Consider the following 21,130-nt stretch of genomic DNA (forward strand, 5'->3'; position numbering starts at 1 on the left):
AAACGAGGGAGGGACACCATTTTAAATATTGCGGACCTGTCCAGTATAGAGAGGCGCATACGCGACCACGCCTCCATCTCCGCCTGTGTGCGTGTCCAAATAGGGGCGATATTTTTATCCCATGATATCGATTGTGTGTCCTAAACATATACACCAAGATATTTCAGACCGGTCATAGCCACTGTCACCTCCGCCATCCAGGTTCCCATAGCCGAACCCCCACGCACAGGCCAAAGTACAAATTACCTTTTGCCAGTGTTGCTTTGTCTTCAATTAGAGATGTTATTTTTGTGGCTTTCGTTATTACTTTTTGAACCTGGAGTGGGTTGCAGGGGTCTTCCATAGATGAAACAGGCCTAGTTTCAATAGGGAGTCTAGAAGGTACTCTTTGGCTGGTGAGATTTTCCGGGATGACAGTTCAACCCAGAGGTGTGAATTCAGTGAGCCTTGCTCTACTCCTCTGATCTTATGCCAGCTTTTTATGAACGCCCCCTTCTAGCCGTGTTCTGTTTCTGAAGGCCGAATTCTAGCCATATTTGTGCTGGGGAAGGATAGTTGGGGAGGTGGAAGATCGTTCTCTAGGCACTGGTGAGGATTTTATCAAGAACGATTGCGCCCCTCCCTCGCACTGGCTTGCTTCCATAGGTCAGCATTAGGAGTAATTTTGGCTGGAGGACCTGGAGAATAGGATCCAAGACCAGGCCTGGTAATTATTTTTTTAGAGGTTTCATGACTAGTGTTGTTGTGGTGCCTTTCCATCGCAAAGCCTCCATCTGGGGTTTGTAGGAGCAATTGCTGTCTAGTAGGAATCCAAGATATCTATACTCAGTTACTGGTTGTGGGCGGTGCGCATCCAGATGCCAGTGTTATTTTGTTTTGGAGGGTGTCATTTATTGCCATTGTTTTCATTTCGCTGAGGTTGATTTGTAGAGCATTCACTTGTGAGAAGTCTTGGGTAGTGTCCAGTAGATAATGTAGTCCGATTGGCGTTTGGCTTTTTAAGACCAGGTCATCCGCATAGATAAGACTGGAAAGAGTCATGTTTTCAAGTTTCGGGACATTTGATATACTGGTTAAGTATGGTATTGGGAAATAGTAAAGTAGGCGACCTGCATTTAGATGTAAGCATTGCTGAAGTACCTAGCTTAGTTAAGTTCAAGACATTCATTTTCACAGTCTGGGGTCAGAACTCTCAACACATAGGAATTCTCGTTGTGGAATGTTTTGCCCAAGACTTGAGAAACACCCTTGAAAGTACCGACAATGCCTTAATACTCACTTCTTTCACTCATCCTTTTAACTAAGAAATTCCCATTCCTCGTAACATAGCTTACGTACCTTAGTCCGGCAGGAGGGCTTGGTTCAGACACACCTCGTTCAGCTGATGCTTGAGCTTCTTGGTCTAAAATAGGATTTTTTCATAATATCTACTGCCGCTGTCTGTTCATATCACGGTCTCTAAATGGGGATGTTTACTAGGTTTCCTCCAGAACTCTACTGGTTCTATGGTGGTCTAGTGGCTTAGGCCAGAATGTGGAGTTTTTTGCACATTTATAGCAGTCTGCACTTTTTTCACCATATAGAGAACTAATCATCTTTTAATTTTGCTCACTAGGTGGATGGTTCCTATGTTTGACAGCACTGGATATTCTATTTATTTGGACTTGAATGAATGGACCTTGCATGCAGTATCTTGTGTTATCTCCTTGAGAACTCTACCTGCTACCACTGTCTCCAATGTTGTGCGACACAATACACTTCAATTATCTATAAGCATTTTACAAATGGAGTAAATAAACATGTACAGCACCTTGGTATTTCTTTATCCACATGCCTGACTTGACTTTCTTTTTTCTTACAGTCGCTCAAAAAATAGTGACGATGAAAAAGCAGCAGCAACTGCTGGCCTCGTGCAAATCGCTTCCCAGTTCCCCGAGTCATTCAACAGGCTCTACCCCCGTATCTGGGATCCACGCAGGACAGGTAAAGTGCCCAAAAAAGAGGATAATACACATTTCCTCAGAAAGAAACAAAGGTTCTATGAAATACACCTACAATTCTTGACAGTTTCTCTCTTTGCAAAGATGTTTCCACAATTTTAAGTCTTGAACCAATCCTACATCCTTAGAATGATCCTGCTCTGTAAGTTTTACTGCGCTAATCAGTGCCTCATCCATTTTGAGAGTGTTTTCCGGGAATGCTTATCATGCTGCGGCATAGTACAAGTGACCACCACGTGAAAGAAGTTTCACTTTGTTCATAACTCACAGGTCTATGTTGGATTATCAACAGCTGCACCTTAGACCATCATCAATAATATTGAAAATAAATCAGGTTTTGAGTTGCACTGGCTTTGGCTCAGATTGCTAAATATTGAGATAAAATATGCTTAAAGTGCGAAATGGCCTTTACAACATGGGCAGAGCCACACAAGCTATTTCCCCTGCAAGCTCAACCACACGCCTTAACCACGTATATGCATGGTTAAGGCAGTGCGCAGTCTATATGGTGGGATGGGTGGGTCCAGGAACAGGAAGGCTCAGGAAAGGGCGTGGTGAAGTAAGTGGGGTTGGGTTCAGGTTTCGGGGGGAGGGGGATGATTGGTAGTTTTTAAGGTTTGGAGTAGTTTTGAGGGCTCAGGGGGGTTGGGGTAGTTTTAGGGCTGAGGGTAGTGGGGTCCTTTTTAGGACTCGGGGATTGGGTTAGTGTTTAGGGTTGCGTGGGGTCGAGTAGTGTTTAGGATCGGGGTTGGGGTTGTTTTTAGGGCTCAGGGGGCTTGGGGTAGTTTTAGGGCTGGGGGGAGAGGGGTAGTTTTTAGGGCTCGGGGGGGGGGGTTGCAGTAGTGTTTAGGGCTCGGGGTAGTGTTTAGGGTTCAGAGGGTCGGGTAGTGTTTAGGATCAGGGTTTGGGGTTGTTTTTAGGGCTTGGTGGTCGGGCAATCTTTAGGGCTTAGGGGTGTCGGGGTAATGTTTAGGGCTCGGGGTTAGGGTAGTTTTAGGACCGGGGGAGTCAGGGTAGTTTTTAGGGCTCTGGGAGGTCAGGGTAGTTTTAGGGCTGGGGGAGGGGGTAGTTTTTAGGGCTCGAGGAGGTTGGGGTAGTGTTAGGGCTCTGGGGTCGGGGTAGTGTTTAGGGTTCAGGGGGGTCGGCTAGTGTTTAGGATCGGGGGTTGGGGTCTTTTTTAGGGCTCAGAGGGTCGGGTAATGTTTGGGGCTCAGGGATGTCGTGGTAGTGTTTAGGGCTCAGGGCAGGGGGGTTGGGGTGTGATCTTTACAACGCATTCCTTTACCTGTCATGTCTTTACCACAAAATTGCATGGTAAAGGCATCCGTGGTATAGACATGTGTAGTAAAGGCATGCATGTTTAGACGCGTTTGTTGTTGGGTCCACGCATTAGAGGCACATGTGGTTTAGCCATGCATGCCTCTGTCATACAACCGCTTAAAGTGGATGCTGTAGAACAGTAGCTCTTAACCACCTGTGGTCTGGGAACCCCTGGGAGTCCACCTTGGCTACTCAGTGGGTCCGCGATTGTTTAGAAAATTAAATAATATTAACAGATTAAAAAAGGTATATAAATAAAGAGGCACAATTAAAATTGAAAGTGTTCTGTAAATGTGAAGTCATTTAAAAATTGGGGCTAAAAATTAAGTTGGTTTCTTCAGACTGATTTGTGGTAGCAGTGCAAGTGCATCAAACAGGAAATAATATAGGCAATAGGTGGTCTGAATTGAATTTAGAAAACTCCAATATTCCCATTAAAATTCAAATGTTGATTTTCTTGTGAATTAAATAAAACATTTAATCATTTATTTATTTGTTTGATGAATACTTGTTTCTGTATTGGTTTGAAGTTCAAGTTATCGAAATTGCTTACTGCTTCCCGCATTCCAATAATGACTCACTTGGGGTCTCTGAATTCCAATAATGATTCAGTGGGAGTCCCTGGATTCTAGGAATCATTAAGTGGGGGTCTACGAAAGTCAAAAGGTTAAGAACGACTGCCTTGGGGAATAGTTCACAAATTCTGGTGATTAAGGGTAAAAAAATAAAAATGCGAATTTAAGCATATTCAATTTGGCAACCTGGCTCCTAACATGTATATTCTCTTAAATGTTAAAAACGCATGGACGAATATTAAAGTTCAGAAGGTCAAGTGTTAAGAAATGGCATTAGCTGTTGTGGACGCATTGCAAACTGCCCACTTGCACCCTGTTATAATTTGAACGTTGTTAATAGTGAGGGCGTTAACTGGCTTTACAAGAATACTTGCTTTTTCAAAAGATTGTCAAAAAAGCTATTTCTTTTTGTCTAAAAGCTTTACAGAACGGGCTTCAAAAAATTGCAATAGTTGAATTTTCTTTCGAGGCAACACAAATAGCAGGTGCGCAGCATATACACCTCTTCTAAAGAAGAGGACATATATGCCATCTATATGTACCAAGCAGCATGGAAGCAATTAGAAACCACCTTGTGGTGAATGATAAACAGGAACTTAAATACAGGTTTAAAGGAAAAAAATTAAAAGTGAGGGAAAAAAAGCGAAAATGGATCTTATCCTGTCTTTTTGTGCAGAGGTGGGGGAGTTTTCATGTGAACATGGTTCTCCATTAGATCAGATTACAGTTACCCACTAAGAGACAGAGTTACTAAATATTGCATAGCTACTGCGTTTTACAGCTGTCACAGCAAATGCTGCCTCACTATCTGAATTTCCATGAACAAGGGCACTCTTTTTTTTTCTTATGCACAACAATTGCATTGATTCGAAAGCTGCATATGTGCTGGCAGGCAACGTTTTCGTATATATTAATTTCACATCATAGAAACACTTTCAACAAGCATTGGTAGAACCAATCTAATAGGAGTGAAGATCTATTGGCATTGCCAATGTTGGTAAATTAAACATTGCGCAGTACTGTGAAAAAGCAAACAAATACCCTACGTAATCTCATTACTGTACATTGAATTCTATGTGTGAGGATTTTATAAATAGCATGCTTTTTTTTTTTAAAGAAAATACTTTTCTCTTAGCAAACTCTGAACAGAATTGAAAAAAACAAGGCAGTGTCAGAACTTAAAGGGAAACGCTTGCCAAGGCCTAAATTACTTTCCACAGGGCTCAGCTCAAGAAGCAGATATGTGTGTGGGATCACTGACAAAATATTGCAGTAAACAATATAGTTGACAAAAATATTGTGTCAAAAATATCATATTGTGTCAAAAATATTCTTTACCACAATATCATGCAAACAGCCCCAACAGTAGGGAAAGTGTTATACTTGAGGGGTACAATTTACTTTTCTTTCTCCAATCTGTGCAACAGTAGGGACTTCGGAGGGGTGATATTTACTTACTCCAAACAGGGCAACGGTAGGGAAAGCATTGGATTATGGAAAGGTAAAATGTACTATTCTCACTCCAATCAGTGCAACAGTAGGGAAAGTGTTGCGTTTCGGAGTGAAATTTACTATTGTCACTCCAAACAGGGCAAAAGTAGGGAAAGCGTTGGGTTTCAAGGGGTAACATTTACAACTTCCACTCCAAACAGAGCAACAATAGTGAAAGTGTGGACCTTGTAGGGGTAAAAATCACTTTTCCCACTCCAATCTGTGCAACAGTAGGGAAACCGTTGGATTTCGGAGTGGTGGAGTTTACTATTTTTACTCCAGTCAGTGCAACAGTAAGGGGAAGTGTTGTACTTTGGAGGGGTAAAATGTACTATTCTCACTCCAGTCTCTGAACCAGTAGGGAAGGTGTTGGATTTCAAAGGAGTGATATTACTATTCCCACTCCAAAAGGTTCAACAGAAGGTAAAGTGTTCAACTGTGAAGAGTTCATTTTCCGATTCAAACTGCAGTCGAAGCATTAATAGAAAAAATACTTCACTTCAAACATTACATATATGAGTAACCTGATGAATGCCGAAAAAAGATTAACATTAGAATATACATATATATGTATATATTTATTCTTCCACATGCCCAGCAATTTCGGTAGCATAAAACAGGAAAGCACTCGCAGGTCCTTGCATAGAGTTACTTTATTTATGCAGACACCTCTCCCCCCCCCCCCCCCGCACTGACAGACGCGTTTCGGCAATCTGCCTTTCTCGATGTCTGTGTGACCAAGTGCAAGACACCATTTTTAAAGAGCTTAACGTACATAACGTGAATTAAAAAAAAAGCATAGAAATAAAAGATGGCTCTGTATAGTCACTACTTAATGTAGAGTGCATGGCGGCCATCTCTGAACCTGTTCCAGAGTTATTCAAATTCATTACAAAGCAGTACTCTAATGTTATATCTCAACATATACAAATATTTACACGTGGTAAAAAAAATTAATTAATTATATATATATATATATATATATATATATATATATATATATATATACACATTTCATAATCAGAAGATCCAACAATTGTATATAATTTAAAAATTTCATTGTCTTATAGGATCATTCTATGACATATATGAGTAACCTGATGAATGCCGAAAACAAGATTAACATTAAAATATACATATATATACGTATGTGTATATATATATATATATATATTCACAGAAAAAACCATAGGTTTCAGGCACGTTATAGTTAGGAATTAGCATTAAAAAAACTCAGAAATTCACTGAAAAAACCATAGGTTTCAGGGGTTTTATAGTTAGCTAGACTTTTCACTTGTAGAAACCATTGAAATTCCCCCGTTATAGTTAGTTCAGCTAACTATAACTCGTGCGCCCGCAATGCACTGCTGATGACGTCACATATTACATCACTCATGACATGGTCAGTGATATCACTCATGACATCACTGATGACATCTCAAACGACATCACTGATGACATCATCCAGTGAATGTGTGTTTTTCTGAAAATTAAATATGTTTTATATATGTATATCTCAAGGTCGATGGAAGAATAAATGGGTATATAAGTGTCTAAATGGATGATTTGTTTTTGAAAAATTGATTGTGTAACTGACTGATTAAGTGTATCATAGTGAATACATGGCTTAGTGAGTAATGTTTAAATATGTAAATATCTGTATCAGTCTCTCACTTTGTGTATAAGTGGTTGCATGGGTTGGTGAGTAGCTACATGGGTGTCTATATAGGTTATTAGTTGGTTTTTTGAGTATCAGTCTGAGTGTTTGCATGGTTCGGTGGGGGGTATTACATAGTGCATAGGTGCATGAATGAGTGACTCACTGTTTGTATGTGTTGAAGACAGCATGTGTGCAGGACTGTATGGGTGGATGAGTGTGTGTATGGGTGTGTTAGTGAGTGAATGACTGTCTCAATAGTGTCTTTATGAGTAACTACATATGTTTTAAACTAGTATATGTGACTATTGGTGTATATAAGTGAGTATATGTGAGAGTGAGAGATTGAAAGAGTTCCTGTATGAATAAGTATGTGTTTCTATGTGTGATTGTTTAAAAGACTAAGTATGTGTAAGTTTCCATAGAAGTAAGTGTGGTGGTGTGTGTATAACTGTATATGCAAGTAAATGTATGTTTGATTCTTTATTAGCATGAGTGACTATGTGTGTGAGTAACTCTATGGATGAGTGGCATTGTGTAACAGGATGTATAGGTGTATGAGTACATATGACGAGTGAGTACATGTATGAGTGACTGTATAGGACTGTTGGTGAATGAGTGGATGTGTATGTGGATCTTAGAATTACTGAAGAGGTTGTTGTAACTGGTATTGGTATGTCCATTGTTTTGAAAATTTTAGTCTCTATTTTTGAATGTGTGTATCAAAGGTTATATTAGGGTGAGAGGAGGTCTGCCACTCTATCACAAGGATGATGTCATCAGTGATGTCATTTGAGATGTCATCAGTGATGTCATGAGTGATGTCACTGACCATGTCATGAGTGATGTAATATGTGACGTCATCAGCAGTGCATTGCGGGCGCACGAGTTATAGTTAGCTGAACTAACTATAACGGGGGAATTTCAATGGTTTTGTAAAACCCCTGAAACCTATGGTTTTTTCAGTGAATTTCTGAGGTTTTTTAAATGCTAATTCCTAACTATAACGTGCCTGAAACCTATGGTTTTTTCTGTGAATTTCAAAGGTTTTTTTAATGCTAATTTCTAACTATGCCTACAGAGATAGGACATGTGAAGAAAGAAGAAAAAATGCACAGAAAGAAAAAAAAGAAGTGCAGAAAGAAGCAACAGAAGTCCTCAAAGACGAAGAAAAGTACAGGAAGAAGGATAACATGCAGAAAGAACAAAAAGAAGAGCAGAAAGAAGTCTTGTTGCAAAATCAACCTGTACCCTCAACTTTTTCAGACGGATACTGGTGGTAACTGAGTCTGACTAACCAGTCCTAGAGCCAGTGCTATGTTAAAAGACACTTAGAATACAGTCAAAACACCTACATACACTAGGGAACATTATGCGTTGGGGTCCCCCTGTGATTAGCATGACCTCCTCTGTAAGCCCCTAGTATATAATAGGGCAGGGGGATTAAAACTACCTCTTAAAACAGGCCACAGGGCGTTTTTGCACACGTTAACTCAGGCCCCCTCCCCTCCCTTCACCACTGTGTAAACACGCCCTGTGTCCGTTTTTAGTTGGGAGATTAAGTTCATTTGAATCCTGAGGGTCCCTAGGGTCCAACTAGCCCACTAGGTACCTCCAGTAAGTGCCACAGAGCTGCGTTGCAGAGAGGTGTAAAAAGGGGCACGGCCTGGACCACCTCTCTGCAATGCAGCAGTGGCGCTTACTGGAAGCACTTGGTGGGCTAGTTAGCCCCCAGGGGCCCTCAGTATTGAAGGGAAATTATATCCCCAATTTAAAACGCGCCTGTGGCTGTTCTAAGTTGAGAGATTAAGTCCCCTTGAATCCTAAGGGTCCCTAGGGTCAAACTAGACCACTAGGTACCTCCAGTAAGCGCCACAGAGCTGCGTTGCAGAGAGGTGTAAAAAGGGGCTTGGCCTCAGAACACCTGTCTGCAGCGCAGCTCCCTGGCGCATACTGGAGATGCCTGTTGGGCAAGTTGGCCCTCAGGGACCCTCAGTATTGAAGAGGAATTAATTCCCTAACTTACAACTCGCCAGGGGGCGCGTTTGCAGAGTGCTGCAAGGAGGGGGCGCGGCCTCCGGCACGATGCCAGTCTTTTATTTATTTTAATTTTTTAAGAAGGGGGGCTGTGTGGTTCCCCTTCTTATTCTAATTTATTGGCCCTGATGACCCCATCCCCCAGGGCCTGTCTCCTAATTATATTTGTTGGACCCCAATCCCCAGGGCCGGCCACTGTTTTTTATTATTTTTTAAAAATATATATTTATAGACACACCTAGGACATGCTGGACAAACCGTACGTACCTATCACCGTGACGATTTGCGTGATATTCATTAAAAGGCGACTATGCATACAATGAATCCACTTGGAATGTATTTACACCACTAGTGAAGCTCTGACATGTCTGATGCCCTACCGTGCCTAATCCCGGTAGACACCCTTGTCGTTTATTTATACAAACATGGGTAGCTATTGACGGGCACATTTAATACACATGCACACCAAGCCATTCAAAGGGGATTCGACAAAAATTCGACCAAAACTATGCAAGAAACCCCCCTCACGGTTAATAAAAAACATATCCACTGCCGGATGTGTAATACTTTTTATTTTACTCTCTGGAAAGGGGACGAACATCACTTGAGAGTCACAGCGCGCTCCTGGCAGAGCCCAATGCTGTGTTACACTCACCATTGCCTGCTGAGTGCCACACACCTCTGTGTTGTATTCCACCAGCTAGTGCATATGCTATGACACTCTCTAGCCCATGTGCACTGTAACACCACCCCGTGAATATGTCATGCCACACTTGTCTTCGCACGGGTTATATTGCCCCATCTAACGTGCCTTCCTCGATGCCTATGTTATAACTCACAGTGCTATGCCATACATATTACAATCTGGGATCCATATCTTTGTCACAGTGCATATGCAACGTTACACTCCCCAGCACATATTTTATATTACAACTTTAGAGACTAGTTAGGTTACACAACACTGCCCTGTGCATATTACACTCCAAGGCGCATATCGCATAGCACGCGCTAGTGCCTGTGCTATGTCGCGCTCTCCAATGAATCTGCCATTGTGCACAATGTATTGCATATTATATTTCACGCCCGGTTCATCTTATATCACACTTTTTGGTGCATAGTTTATACCATACACTATATCTAGTTTTCATTTTCAATCGTGTTCTCAGGACTATGTTCTATATAACACTGTGTTCACCTACCCTTTTCAGGGGCATTACATTTTGCGATAGGGGGTGGAGGGTCAGGGGGTGTTTCTGCCAAGTGAGCCCGGAGTCACAGTCACAAACGTCCTCTTCTTCCTGAATAAAAGTGAGATTATGCTGCATACTTGTTCATATGTTAAGTAGTTCGCACAGACACACGTTTTAAAAACAATAAAGTTCCTAATACCCGCCTTCTCTGAACAGTTAGCTTGCTGCCCCATCCCCCTCCTCCCTATCCTCTGTTGTGTGAATCCATGGACTAGCCTCCTCCCTCCTGCCATGCATGGTCTGATGTGCTGCCACTGCCCTTAATTTAGTATGATGTACCAGTCCACTCCTCCTGCCCTCCATTGCCCAATTCTATGCCCCATCATTGACCTCCTGCTTAAACTCTGTGCTTAGCTTGCTGCCCCTATTCTCCTTCCCCCTGCCCTCCGATGTCTTTGTGCATGCCCCTGCTCCATCCTTTTTGCCCACCATGTTCCATGGACCTGCCACTCCTATCTACTCTGAGTGTTCTGTTGAGCTGCCACTCCCCTCCCACCTGCCTAGCATTGTCAAATGACTGTAACCTGTCCTTGCCACCTCCACCCTGCCTGTCCACATGCCATTCCCCTATCCTCTTCCTCCTGTCCTACATGGTCCATTGTACTGCCACACCCTTCTGCCCTCCCTGGTCTGTTGTGCTGCAACTGCTCCTCCTGCCTGCCCCGTGCGGTCTGTTGTGAGGCCCCTTCCCCTGAACTTTCTTGTCTGTGCACAGGTCCTGACCCTCCCTTCTATCCTCCATCGCCCTTTGTGCATGCCCCTGCACCCTCCTGCTTGCCCATCATAGCCATTGTGCTGCCACTAACCCTCCCACTTGCCATGCATGGTCTTCTGTGCTGCCATGGCCCCTCCCACCTTCCCTGTGTGGTCAGTTAGCTGCCCCTGACCCCCTCCCACCTTCCCTCCATGGTCTGTGTGTATTCCATCACAGTCTCACTGTTGCTCTTCATGGTGTGTCTTGCTTCTAGTGCCCATCCTGCCTGACCTCCATGGCTATCTTGCTGCTCCTGCCCTGCCCCCTTGCCCCCAGCCCTCTGTTCACATGTGCAGACCCCTACTCCCTCCCTCCTGGCTTGTCTGTTCCATTGTAATGCCCCTGATCCGTCCCTCCTACCCTTTATGGTCTGTTATGCTGCAGCTTTCTCTCCTGTCTGTCCATTATGGTCAGCTAGCTACCATTGCCTCTTGCCCCTCTGTTCTCTGTTGTCCATGTGCATGGTCCTGTCCCCTCCCTCTTGCTTTTTATGGATTGTTGTGCTGCACTCCCGTCCCGCATGCCCTGTGTGGTGTATTGTGCTGCTGCAAACCCTGATGCCTGCCCTGCAGGGTCAGTTTGGTGCACCTCTCCATGTCCCTCCTGTCCTCTGTTATCCAAGTCCATGTCCCTACCCCATTTCCTTCCATGATCCAATGTACCATACTTGCGAACATTTTGAACTTGGTAAGAGGGAGATTTTGAAAAAAAACTGGGGTATTGATTTTCCCCTTTGAGTTACATTGAAAAAGAGGAGATTGTAGACAGGAGACAGATCAAATAAAGCCCATTTGAGCTTAAAAACATTGGACGTTTCCTGGCTGAATCGGGTCCGTTGGCATGTATGGTTGTGATAGAGATCAGGGTGTGTATAATATTCCCACTACCACAGATAGAGTAATCTCACAGTTACACGCACATACATTCATCATACGCTAGGGCCCATTTCACTAACATACGCTCAAATACTCTACCAGCAATAAACCTGTGGAAAGAAAACTCCTAGTCACCCTGCATCTATATCGAGGTCGATAAGACCTGGTTATTGAGACTGCCCTTAAACATAATCTAAACAACCTATACGGCAATAATCAAAATATAATACACAATAATTGACAAGAAATAATATCCAACACCATGTTCAAATTATATTGCTTTATCTAAAATTAGTCAAAATGGAAATCAATCAGAATAGATCATTTTTCTCATAGTTACCTATTCTAGCTAAATGTCAGAACGGGTCAGGACAAGTCTCTCGGTAAAGTCTCTCAAGACGAAGTCCCTTCAGCATCAATCCTCAGCAACGCAGATTCGGTACGCGGCAAAGGCAAATGGCAAGTGGCAAGTGGCCTCTCTAGGCTAACAATTCTTATAATGAATCGAACAAAGGAAAGATACATAGAAAAGTTGTAATGTCCGCTGGACCGCTGAGCAGAGCGAGAAGGAAAGGATGTAACATTGCTACATTTGAAAATCTCCGCTCAGGAAAAATCACAAAATAAAGACTACGGAACAGGAACCAAGAAACATAAATGTATCTTGTTAGTTCTACTTCTCCTCGGCAATGAGACCATAGTTCAGAGTCTTTCTCTATGGCTCCTTTGTTTCCCAAGGCTGCCAAGGACGTTCCATTTCACTTGGAGATTACCCAGGCTGCTGCTGTCCTCACGGAAATTTTAACAAGGCAAGCAAGGACTGTGGTCAGCTGACTTCAGGACCATATTCAGCAGGGCTCTCTCCCATCACGGTTTTCTACTTTCAAATCGAGGCCAGGCTTACAAAATCGGCCATCTTTGTCTAGGCCACCATAGGCCACAATAGACCATCTTAATTAAAAGAAACAAAAACAACGTTACCACAGCATAGTGATTAAACAGTGCTAATCCCACTAATACCCTTATGTGTATGTATCTATCTAGCACTTGCAACATAGAAAAGCATTAATTCGAAAAGCGTTTTGTGCTCCAAAATAAACAGCACATAGCAACGTTTAAACATGAAAACACGCACGTTATTATTAAACAGCACATTTATGCGTACCCACGTGTAACTCTCTCTTATTAGGACAAACGGATTGATTAATATAAACACACTTGCACAAGACAAATAATTAATTATTAGTAATTAATAAATTAATATGACAAATAGACATGCCAAAGCTTCAAAACCCAACGAATATTCAAACAGAAAACTCTGCTCCAGCAATCCCCCCTTTGGTGATTTTATCACCAAATAAACCCACAAAAAAAATTTGTGAAAATTTAGTCCCATTTTAGGAGAAATCGGAAATGTTTTTTTCCCCTTACACAACATTACACACCAGTCACTCTTTCATCATCCCTTTTTGTCTCTAAGTAAACACTCTCCCCCAATTCTTCCAATTCAATTTCTTGCGGTTCTCTTTTCAACCTCTTGTTTTTCTTCTCTTTATTCAATTTCTTCTTCCCTCCCCTGTTTTTACAACACACACACACTAATCTCAGTATCAATAAAGCAACAATTATACAAGTTAAAGGAAACAATATTCTACCTATAATAGTACTACCTATTTTTGCAATAAAATCCTTAACAGCTATCATTTTATTAGCTATTTTAGTCCATAAATTCTCAGCTTCAAGTGGTACTAATTCTTCATGCAAATCAGTAATATTTTTGATATAGACCTTCAGGTCTTTGCTTTCGTCTGGAATGTAAGTGCAACAATGTTGAACTTTCAGCATTCCACAGACTCCACCCTCCTTGGCCAATAGAATATCAAGGGCAAGTCGATTTTGCATAGATATGGCACGTACGGCACTTAATTCCGTATTCACCAAAAGAAACCCTCCAGCGGTATTTGTCGATAAGCGATCAACCACTGTGGACAGTTTACGAATTCCATAAGCATTCAAAGAAATTCCCACTGCTGGAATCAAAACTCCAAAAATATCACCCACTATTTCAGACCAAGTTTCTCTCTTAAAACGCATTAGTAAATTAATATGTTCCACATCTCTTATTTTATCTATATGAAAAATCTTTGGAAAAACCAGGCCCACATAACACGTGCCATACCAATGGTCAGGCAACTTGTAATAAGCCTTGTTCCCACAAACATAATATACTCCTGGAAAAATTGTATCTTCTCCACCTCCGAAACCCCAACCTGTTGCAATGAAGTATGTATCATGGCACTCACTAGTCCCAACAAAATATGTATCATATTGGGATTTCCTTCTTGTAATGCAAAGTTTACCCTTCTGTGGTGCATCTAAAGCTAAAGTTGGACTAGCCCCATTCTTCAACTCTTTTCCCATCTCAATGTCCCAAATTGTCTCACTTACTTTATATTTTCCTGCTTTCTCCTGCATGTTCAATCTCCTTTCCTCTACCATATCCAGGAAAGCTTTCTCCTCTCCTTTCAGACTGCAAGTTAAATTATTCTTAAAAATGTAATCTAATGTTAATCCTTTTTCTTCAATAAAAATTTCACCAAAAGTGTTAGCTTCTTTAGCTGGATTCAGCTCCTTGTTCATTGGCAAATGCCCAAAAATACTATCTCTGTTAGACATCTTATAATCTACTTTCTCTAACAAATAAAAAACACTACCTAAAATACTACAAGAAATACCATATGTAGCTGGTAAATGATGATAAGTAACACCCTCTGAAACGGATGCAGGTAATTGCATACAAACGTAGCAATCCCTCACTTCCATTGTTTTCACATATTCATATAACAATTTTGAAAAAACATTACTAGAAAAGTTATTAATTGACCTATCTTTGTGTATGTAAGTATTACTAATTCTAATCGGAACTACTTTTTGCGAATTCTTCTCTACATTTGTCACATTCTCTGTATGCATCTCAAACTCAACTTTAAAAGTAACTAATAAAACTAAAACACCCCATAGAAGCATTAATAATCCAGTACAGCAGCAGCACATTCTACACCACCTTTTAAAGAAGGCACATCTATTTCGATTATCCTCTATGTTAGCCATTTTATTACTTTAATTTAGCCTCTACTACTCCACTACTGAAATTGGAACTCTTAAATTCTTCAACAATTCTTTTCAAATTTTTTCTTCAGTCTTTCCAAATGATCCTTTCGTTCACTTAATCCAAGTGAATCCTTCCTTTATTCAGTTTGGATACTTGTCATTCTTCACTTCAATTTCTTCAACATCAAATTGTATTAGATCTCCAACATCAAAATCCTCAGTATTTGACTCTTCTCCAATGTCAGTCAAGAGTACTTTCAGAATTTCACCAGTATCTTCCTCAACCACTTCTCTCAAGATCTCTTCCGGATTATCTCGAGTCACTGCTTCTTCTTTTCCTTCTTCAGACAGTGCCACATAAGACCATTCCGGTGATCTGTACTTTTGGTTGGGTCTTCTTACTCTTTTTATTTCTACTGGTTCTTTTGATTCCTTTGATTCTTCTCCTTCAGCTTTTGAACTTTGACTCGATACTTCATTCACTTGTTCAGCTTTTGATGTATTTGCTCTTATTATTCTGTATCTCAGCCTCTTAACTCTGTTGTTAGGCCAACGATCTCCTTTTATCACCTTTTTCGGCTTTATTTCTTTATTACTTCTTTCTCCAATCCAAGTTCTCTTTCTCAGAACTCGACCCTCTGTTTGTTCATTCTCATCATCCAATTCTGCTTCAAGTGCCTTCTGTTTTCGTTTTCTAGCAGTTTTCTTCTTTTCCACAGATTCTTTCACCACTGTTTGAGATTTCCCTACTTCTGTCCCTCCTCGAGTCTCCAACACGCAATCTTCTTGCTGTCTACTTGTCCCTTCACCTAGCTCATCAAGAATGTTCCCTACACCTCCTCGGGGGTCTTCCGCAATCTTTCCCTCTCTATCTTCTTCTGACCCTACTTCTTCAAGTATAATCTCAAGTGGTTCCTCAATCTCCTCCTCTTCTGATTCAGGAGTAGTCTCTGTGAAATTTCTCTTTTCTTTTCTTTTTCCTTCACTGCTTTTTGAAACTTCAGGCTTTCTTACAGAATCTGATCTTTTCTCTGATACTCGCAGTGGTTCATTCGAAGCTTTTCCTACTTCTTTCCCCACTGATTCTGTATCTTCATCATCACTGGAATCTGACTCTTCAAAATACTCTTTACCAGTCCCTTCTTTTGGGTTTGGAACTCTCAGAGTAGGACTTGCATGTACCCAGTGTTTCACTCCAGCACACTTTACTGCAGTTGTCGTAGTCAGAATAACTTGTCTCGGCCTTCCCCACCTTGGAACCAAGCAATTTCTTCTTCTGTGTACCTTAATCCTCACCCAGTCTCCTGGACTCAGATCATGGGCTTGCTTCTTCTCAAGCGTGGTAGCTTCTTCTCCAACCTGGTGAAACACAGAATGAACTGCGTCAGCCAGGCCTTTACAGTAATCCAAAATCATGTCATCAGTTATTGTCACCAACTTATTGACAGGCACAAATGCATGGCGCATTGCACGTCCCATGATTATTTCGTGCGGACTCAAGCCAGTAGTTCTATCTGGAGTAGATCTAATAGTCATCAGCACTAGAGGTAAAACATCTGGCCATTTCATGCCAGTGGCTAAGCACATTTTTCCAATCCTGTTCTTGATTGTGCCATTAATCTGCCCAACCACACCAGAAGCCTCTGGTCGGTATGCACAATGGAGCTTCTGCTGTATTTTCAATGCTTCACAAATCAAACCCATGAGTTCATTTTGAAAGTGTCCACCTCTATCAGACTCAACTGTTACTGGAAACCCGTACCTAGGAATCAACTCCCTTAACAGTAACTTTGCCACTGTTATTCCATCATTTCTTCTAGTCGGGTAAGCTTCCACCCACCTTGAAAACAAACAGACTACCACTAGAACATACCTCAGTCTGTTTACTTGGGGCATTTCAATGAAATCAATCTGCATTCTTGTAAAAGGACCTCCTTCTCTGCCTATTGTTCCCAGACTCACCACTGTCTTTTTCCCAGTGTTAAATTGCTGACAAACCAAACACCTTTGACAGATGCTTTCTGCAATTGTCCTGAACTTTGCATTGTACCAGGTTTGTTTAAATGACCTAACCATCGCATCCCTCCCCAAATGTCCCTGGCCATGATACATTCTTGCCATTGACGACAAAATGGAGTTAGGCATTACTGGTCTGCCATCTCTGTAGACCCAAACATGGTCTGTTTCTCTTGGAGCACATCCTGCTTTAATCCAATCTTTTTTCTCTTCCTCTCCTGCCTCATCTTGCAACTGTTTCACTTCATCCCATGTTTCTAAGACATTAGTAAACATCACAGAGAGAAAAGACATTTCCCCCTCTCGGTCCCGATTAATGGACTGATTTGTTTTGGCGCAGTATTGCGCAACATCATTCGCGTAACGGTTTCCGACCGTGATAAAATCTTCTCCTTGTCCATAGGCAGCACATTTTACAACTGCTAACTCCTTAGGCAGCTGTATCGCCTCAAGCAATTTACCAATCATTTCAGCATTCTTTATCGGAGTTCCACTCGATGTCAAGAAACCTCTTTGTAGCCAAAGCTGGCCAAAATCATGCACAACTCCAAATCCATACTGACTATCAGTCATCACAGTTGTCCTCAAATCTTTCCCAATTTCGCAAGCTTTTGTCAATGCCATCAATTCCGCAACTTGCGCAGATTTCACTCCTTTCAATGGTGATGCTTCCATGACCTCTGAAACTTTGCACACCGCATATGCTGCACATAGCACACCATTATCATTTCTCAGGCATGATCCATCCACAAACAACACATGATCACTCTCATGCAAGGGAAGATCCCTTATGTCTGGTCTCGGTTTTGTACAATATTCAAGCACATCCAAACAATCATGATCATCTTCCATCTTTACACCCACGTTTTCAATATCCGGCAAGAGTGTCGCTGGATTCACATTCACACATCTTTCAAGAGTCACATTTGATGCTCCTAGAATCACTTTTTCATATTTAGTCAACCGACTATGTGACATGTACTGGGTTCTGCTTCTTGTCAAAAGAATTGCCACATTGTGAGGTACGAATACCCTTACAGGATATCCCATTATGATTCCCTCACTTTGTTCCAGACTTCTGCATGTTGCAGCCACAGATTTCAGACAACCTGGTAAACCCACAGCTACGGGGTCAAGTGTCGATGAGAAGTACGCAATAGGCCTTCTCAGTAATCCATGCTTCTGAATTAACACTGAAAGTGCACATCCATTTCTCTCACTGCAGTACAACTCAAACTCCTTTTCGTAGTCAGGCATACCCAAAGCTGGAGCCTCACACATTTTACTTTTGAGCTCTTCAAATGCTGCCATTTGTTCTGCATCTAGATCCAATGGGTCTGTCATCTCACTTTTTGTCAGTTTAATCAGTGGCTTTGCTATCAAAGAAAAATTAATTATCCACTGACGACAATAACCCACCATACCCAGGAACATTCTCACTTCCCTCTGAGTTTTTGGGGCTTTCATTTCTCTGATTATTCTGATCCTGTCATCCGTCACTTTTCTCAGACCCTTTTCAATATTGTGTCCAAGATAATGCACCTCTTTCTTGCAAAATTGCAATTTGGCTGGAGATACCTTTAACCCTCCATCGGCCAGATGATTCAGTAAAGCTATGGTATCTACTTCACAAGCTTCACGTGTCTTTGATGCCACAAGTAGGTCATCAATATACTGCACTAGTACTGAGCTCTCAGACATGATCAAACTCTCCAACGATTTCTTCAATAACTGATTGAATATTGAAGGACTCTCCGTATACCCCTGTGGGATACGACACCATGCTAAAATACGCTGGCCAAACCTAAATGCAAAAATCGGCTGGCTATCATGATGCAATGGAATTGAAAAGAACGCATGACACAAATCAATCACTGTATACCACTCAGCATCATGTGGAATTTGATACAGGATCACTGATGGATTTGGCACAATAGGACAACATGCCACCACAATTTGATTAACTTTCCTCAAATCCTGTACGATCCTAAATTTCCCATTAGGCTTTTTTAGTCCCATTATCGGTGAATTACACGGACTACTCAGTAGTTCTCTCAGGACTCCCTGCTGAATCATTTTCTCAATTATAGGAGTTATCCCTTCAATTATTTCTGGTGTCATTTTGTATTGAGGAATGTTAGGATATGTAATTCCCTCTTTCACTGCAATTTTTACTGGATCTACATTATTCATCAATCCCACATCCTCTCCAGTAAAATCCCAAACTGTCCTTTTCACTGTGTCTCTCAGCTCTCGAGGCAAATCCTCCGGATTAAACACAGCAAATGCACCAATTAACTCACTTTCTCTATTCTCTAGAGTCACTCGGTACAAAACATCCTCATCTGGTGTCTCAAAGGCTATTCCATCCGATGTACAAAAAATTGTGCAGTTCATCTTGCACAACAAGTCCCTACCTAACAGGTTCACTGGACTCGTGTCACAGACAATGAATCTGTGCATGTCTGAAAATTTCGCTATCTGTACTCTTACTGGTTCAGTAAGACGTGTTCTGATTTGCGTATTGGCTACACCAACTACTTGGATTGCTTCATCCGAGAGAGGAAGATTTCTAACATCTGTTGACCTGACAGTTGATCTTGTCGCACCTGTGTCTACCAAAAAAGTAACACTCTCCTCATTTATTTTCCCATCCACAAATGGTCCTGCCTGGTCTATTTCTAGAGTTGCACCAGGTATGCACTCTTCTTCCTCTCCTCGGCACCGTCAATAATCACCCTCAGATTCACTCCCTTCACTCTTTAACAAGTACTGTTGTACCTTGTTTGAACGTCTTGGTTTGTTTACCTGTTCATCATTGTAGAATCCTGAATCCTGATTATACTTTTGTAACCCTTTATTCTGCGGCAAGGGCGGTTTTGGCTCTTGACTCTGCTGTCTCACAACTTTCTGTTGTTGCTGCTGTTGATTATTTCCTTCATTCTGCACCTGTTGATTTAAGGATTTATTCTCATTACTCACTAATGGTGGATTAGGACATTCTGATCTCCAATGCCCCAATTGGCCACAGTTGTGACAAGGAAACTTTTTTTTCGCCTCCTCAAGACTTCCTTTTCCTTTCCCTGCATATCTAGGTCTATTCCCTGCATTGTTTCCTGGATTATTCGCCTGTTCCACTAACTGTGCTTCCTGTCTTTCCGCAACTTTCACTTGTGCCCACATTGCTTTCTCTTTCAGCTTTCTTTGTTTTGCTTCAATTTCATCACTGAAGTATTTCGCATGTCTCAGAATCTCATCTACTTTCTTACTCTGCCAATCCACTGTATGCTCACGAATTCTCTCACCAATTTCAGGTCTAAGGCCATATACAAATCTGTATACAAAATGACTCAAATCTTTGTCACCCAGGTGTTCATCTCCACTGAATTGTTTAAATGCTAGTATCAGCCTCTCGTAAAAAGCATGAACTGATTCTTTCGCTGCCTGTTGTGTTCGATCTATCTTTACCCAGTCTGTCTCTTTTGCAGGAACTTTACTCTTCAGGTATACCATCACCTGATCATACTTTCTCATTACCTCTGGATCTGGTGCCCCTGTTCTTGGGTCTCTTGGATATTCCTCAGTAGGCCAACTCACAACTATTTTACACTCTGTCCACAAGTCTGCTGGAACAATTATATCAAACAGACTATTCAGGTCAACCCACAGCACTTTTGACAATTTCACAAACCTATCTACCTGCCTATACCACTCGACGGGCTTTTCTCTCAATCGAGGGAAATCATTCGTAAATGATAAAATATCCTGTCTGGTCCATGGAACATGTACATATCCTCCTCCAGGTATTTCTCTCATAGGATAATTATCCACCGGTTTCTCTTTTTCTCTCACTGGAAATGCTGAATAAGTTGTTCTATCTTCAGCTTCCTCTCTTTTCTTATACCACCTATCCTTCCACTTTTCTACATCACCCCATCTTCGCAATAATGCTACCATTTCCTTAATCTGTCCTGTTCTACCAGTAGCATTCAAATTTTCAATATCCTTCTCTGTAAAATCCATCCTGTAGGTTTTTTGTAAAGC

General features: G+C 41.6%; 1 protein-coding gene across 7 annotated transcripts in view; it reads left to right on the forward strand.

Moving 5' to 3' along the window:
* The window catches only part of AGAP2 (ArfGAP with GTPase domain, ankyrin repeat and PH domain 2), an 897,926-nt gene that overhangs the window by 525,494 nt on the left and 351,302 nt on the right, over nucleotides 1–21,130 (forward strand). For all 7 annotated transcript variants that reach the window (XM_085600818.1, XM_085600812.1, XM_085600813.1 and 4 more), the window contains exon 7: nucleotides 1,862–1,983. In XM_085600818.1, coding sequence (XP_085456944.1) covers nucleotides 1,862–1,983 — 122 coding nt within the window. The remainder of the gene's footprint in view (nucleotides 1–1,861; nucleotides 1,984–21,130) is intronic.

Source organism: Triturus cristatus, chromosome 4_2 (assembly GCF_964204655.1).
Source record: "Triturus cristatus chromosome 4_2, aTriCri1.1, whole genome shotgun sequence".
NCBI classification, from domain to species: Eukaryota; Metazoa; Chordata; class Amphibia; order Caudata; family Salamandridae; genus Triturus; species Triturus cristatus.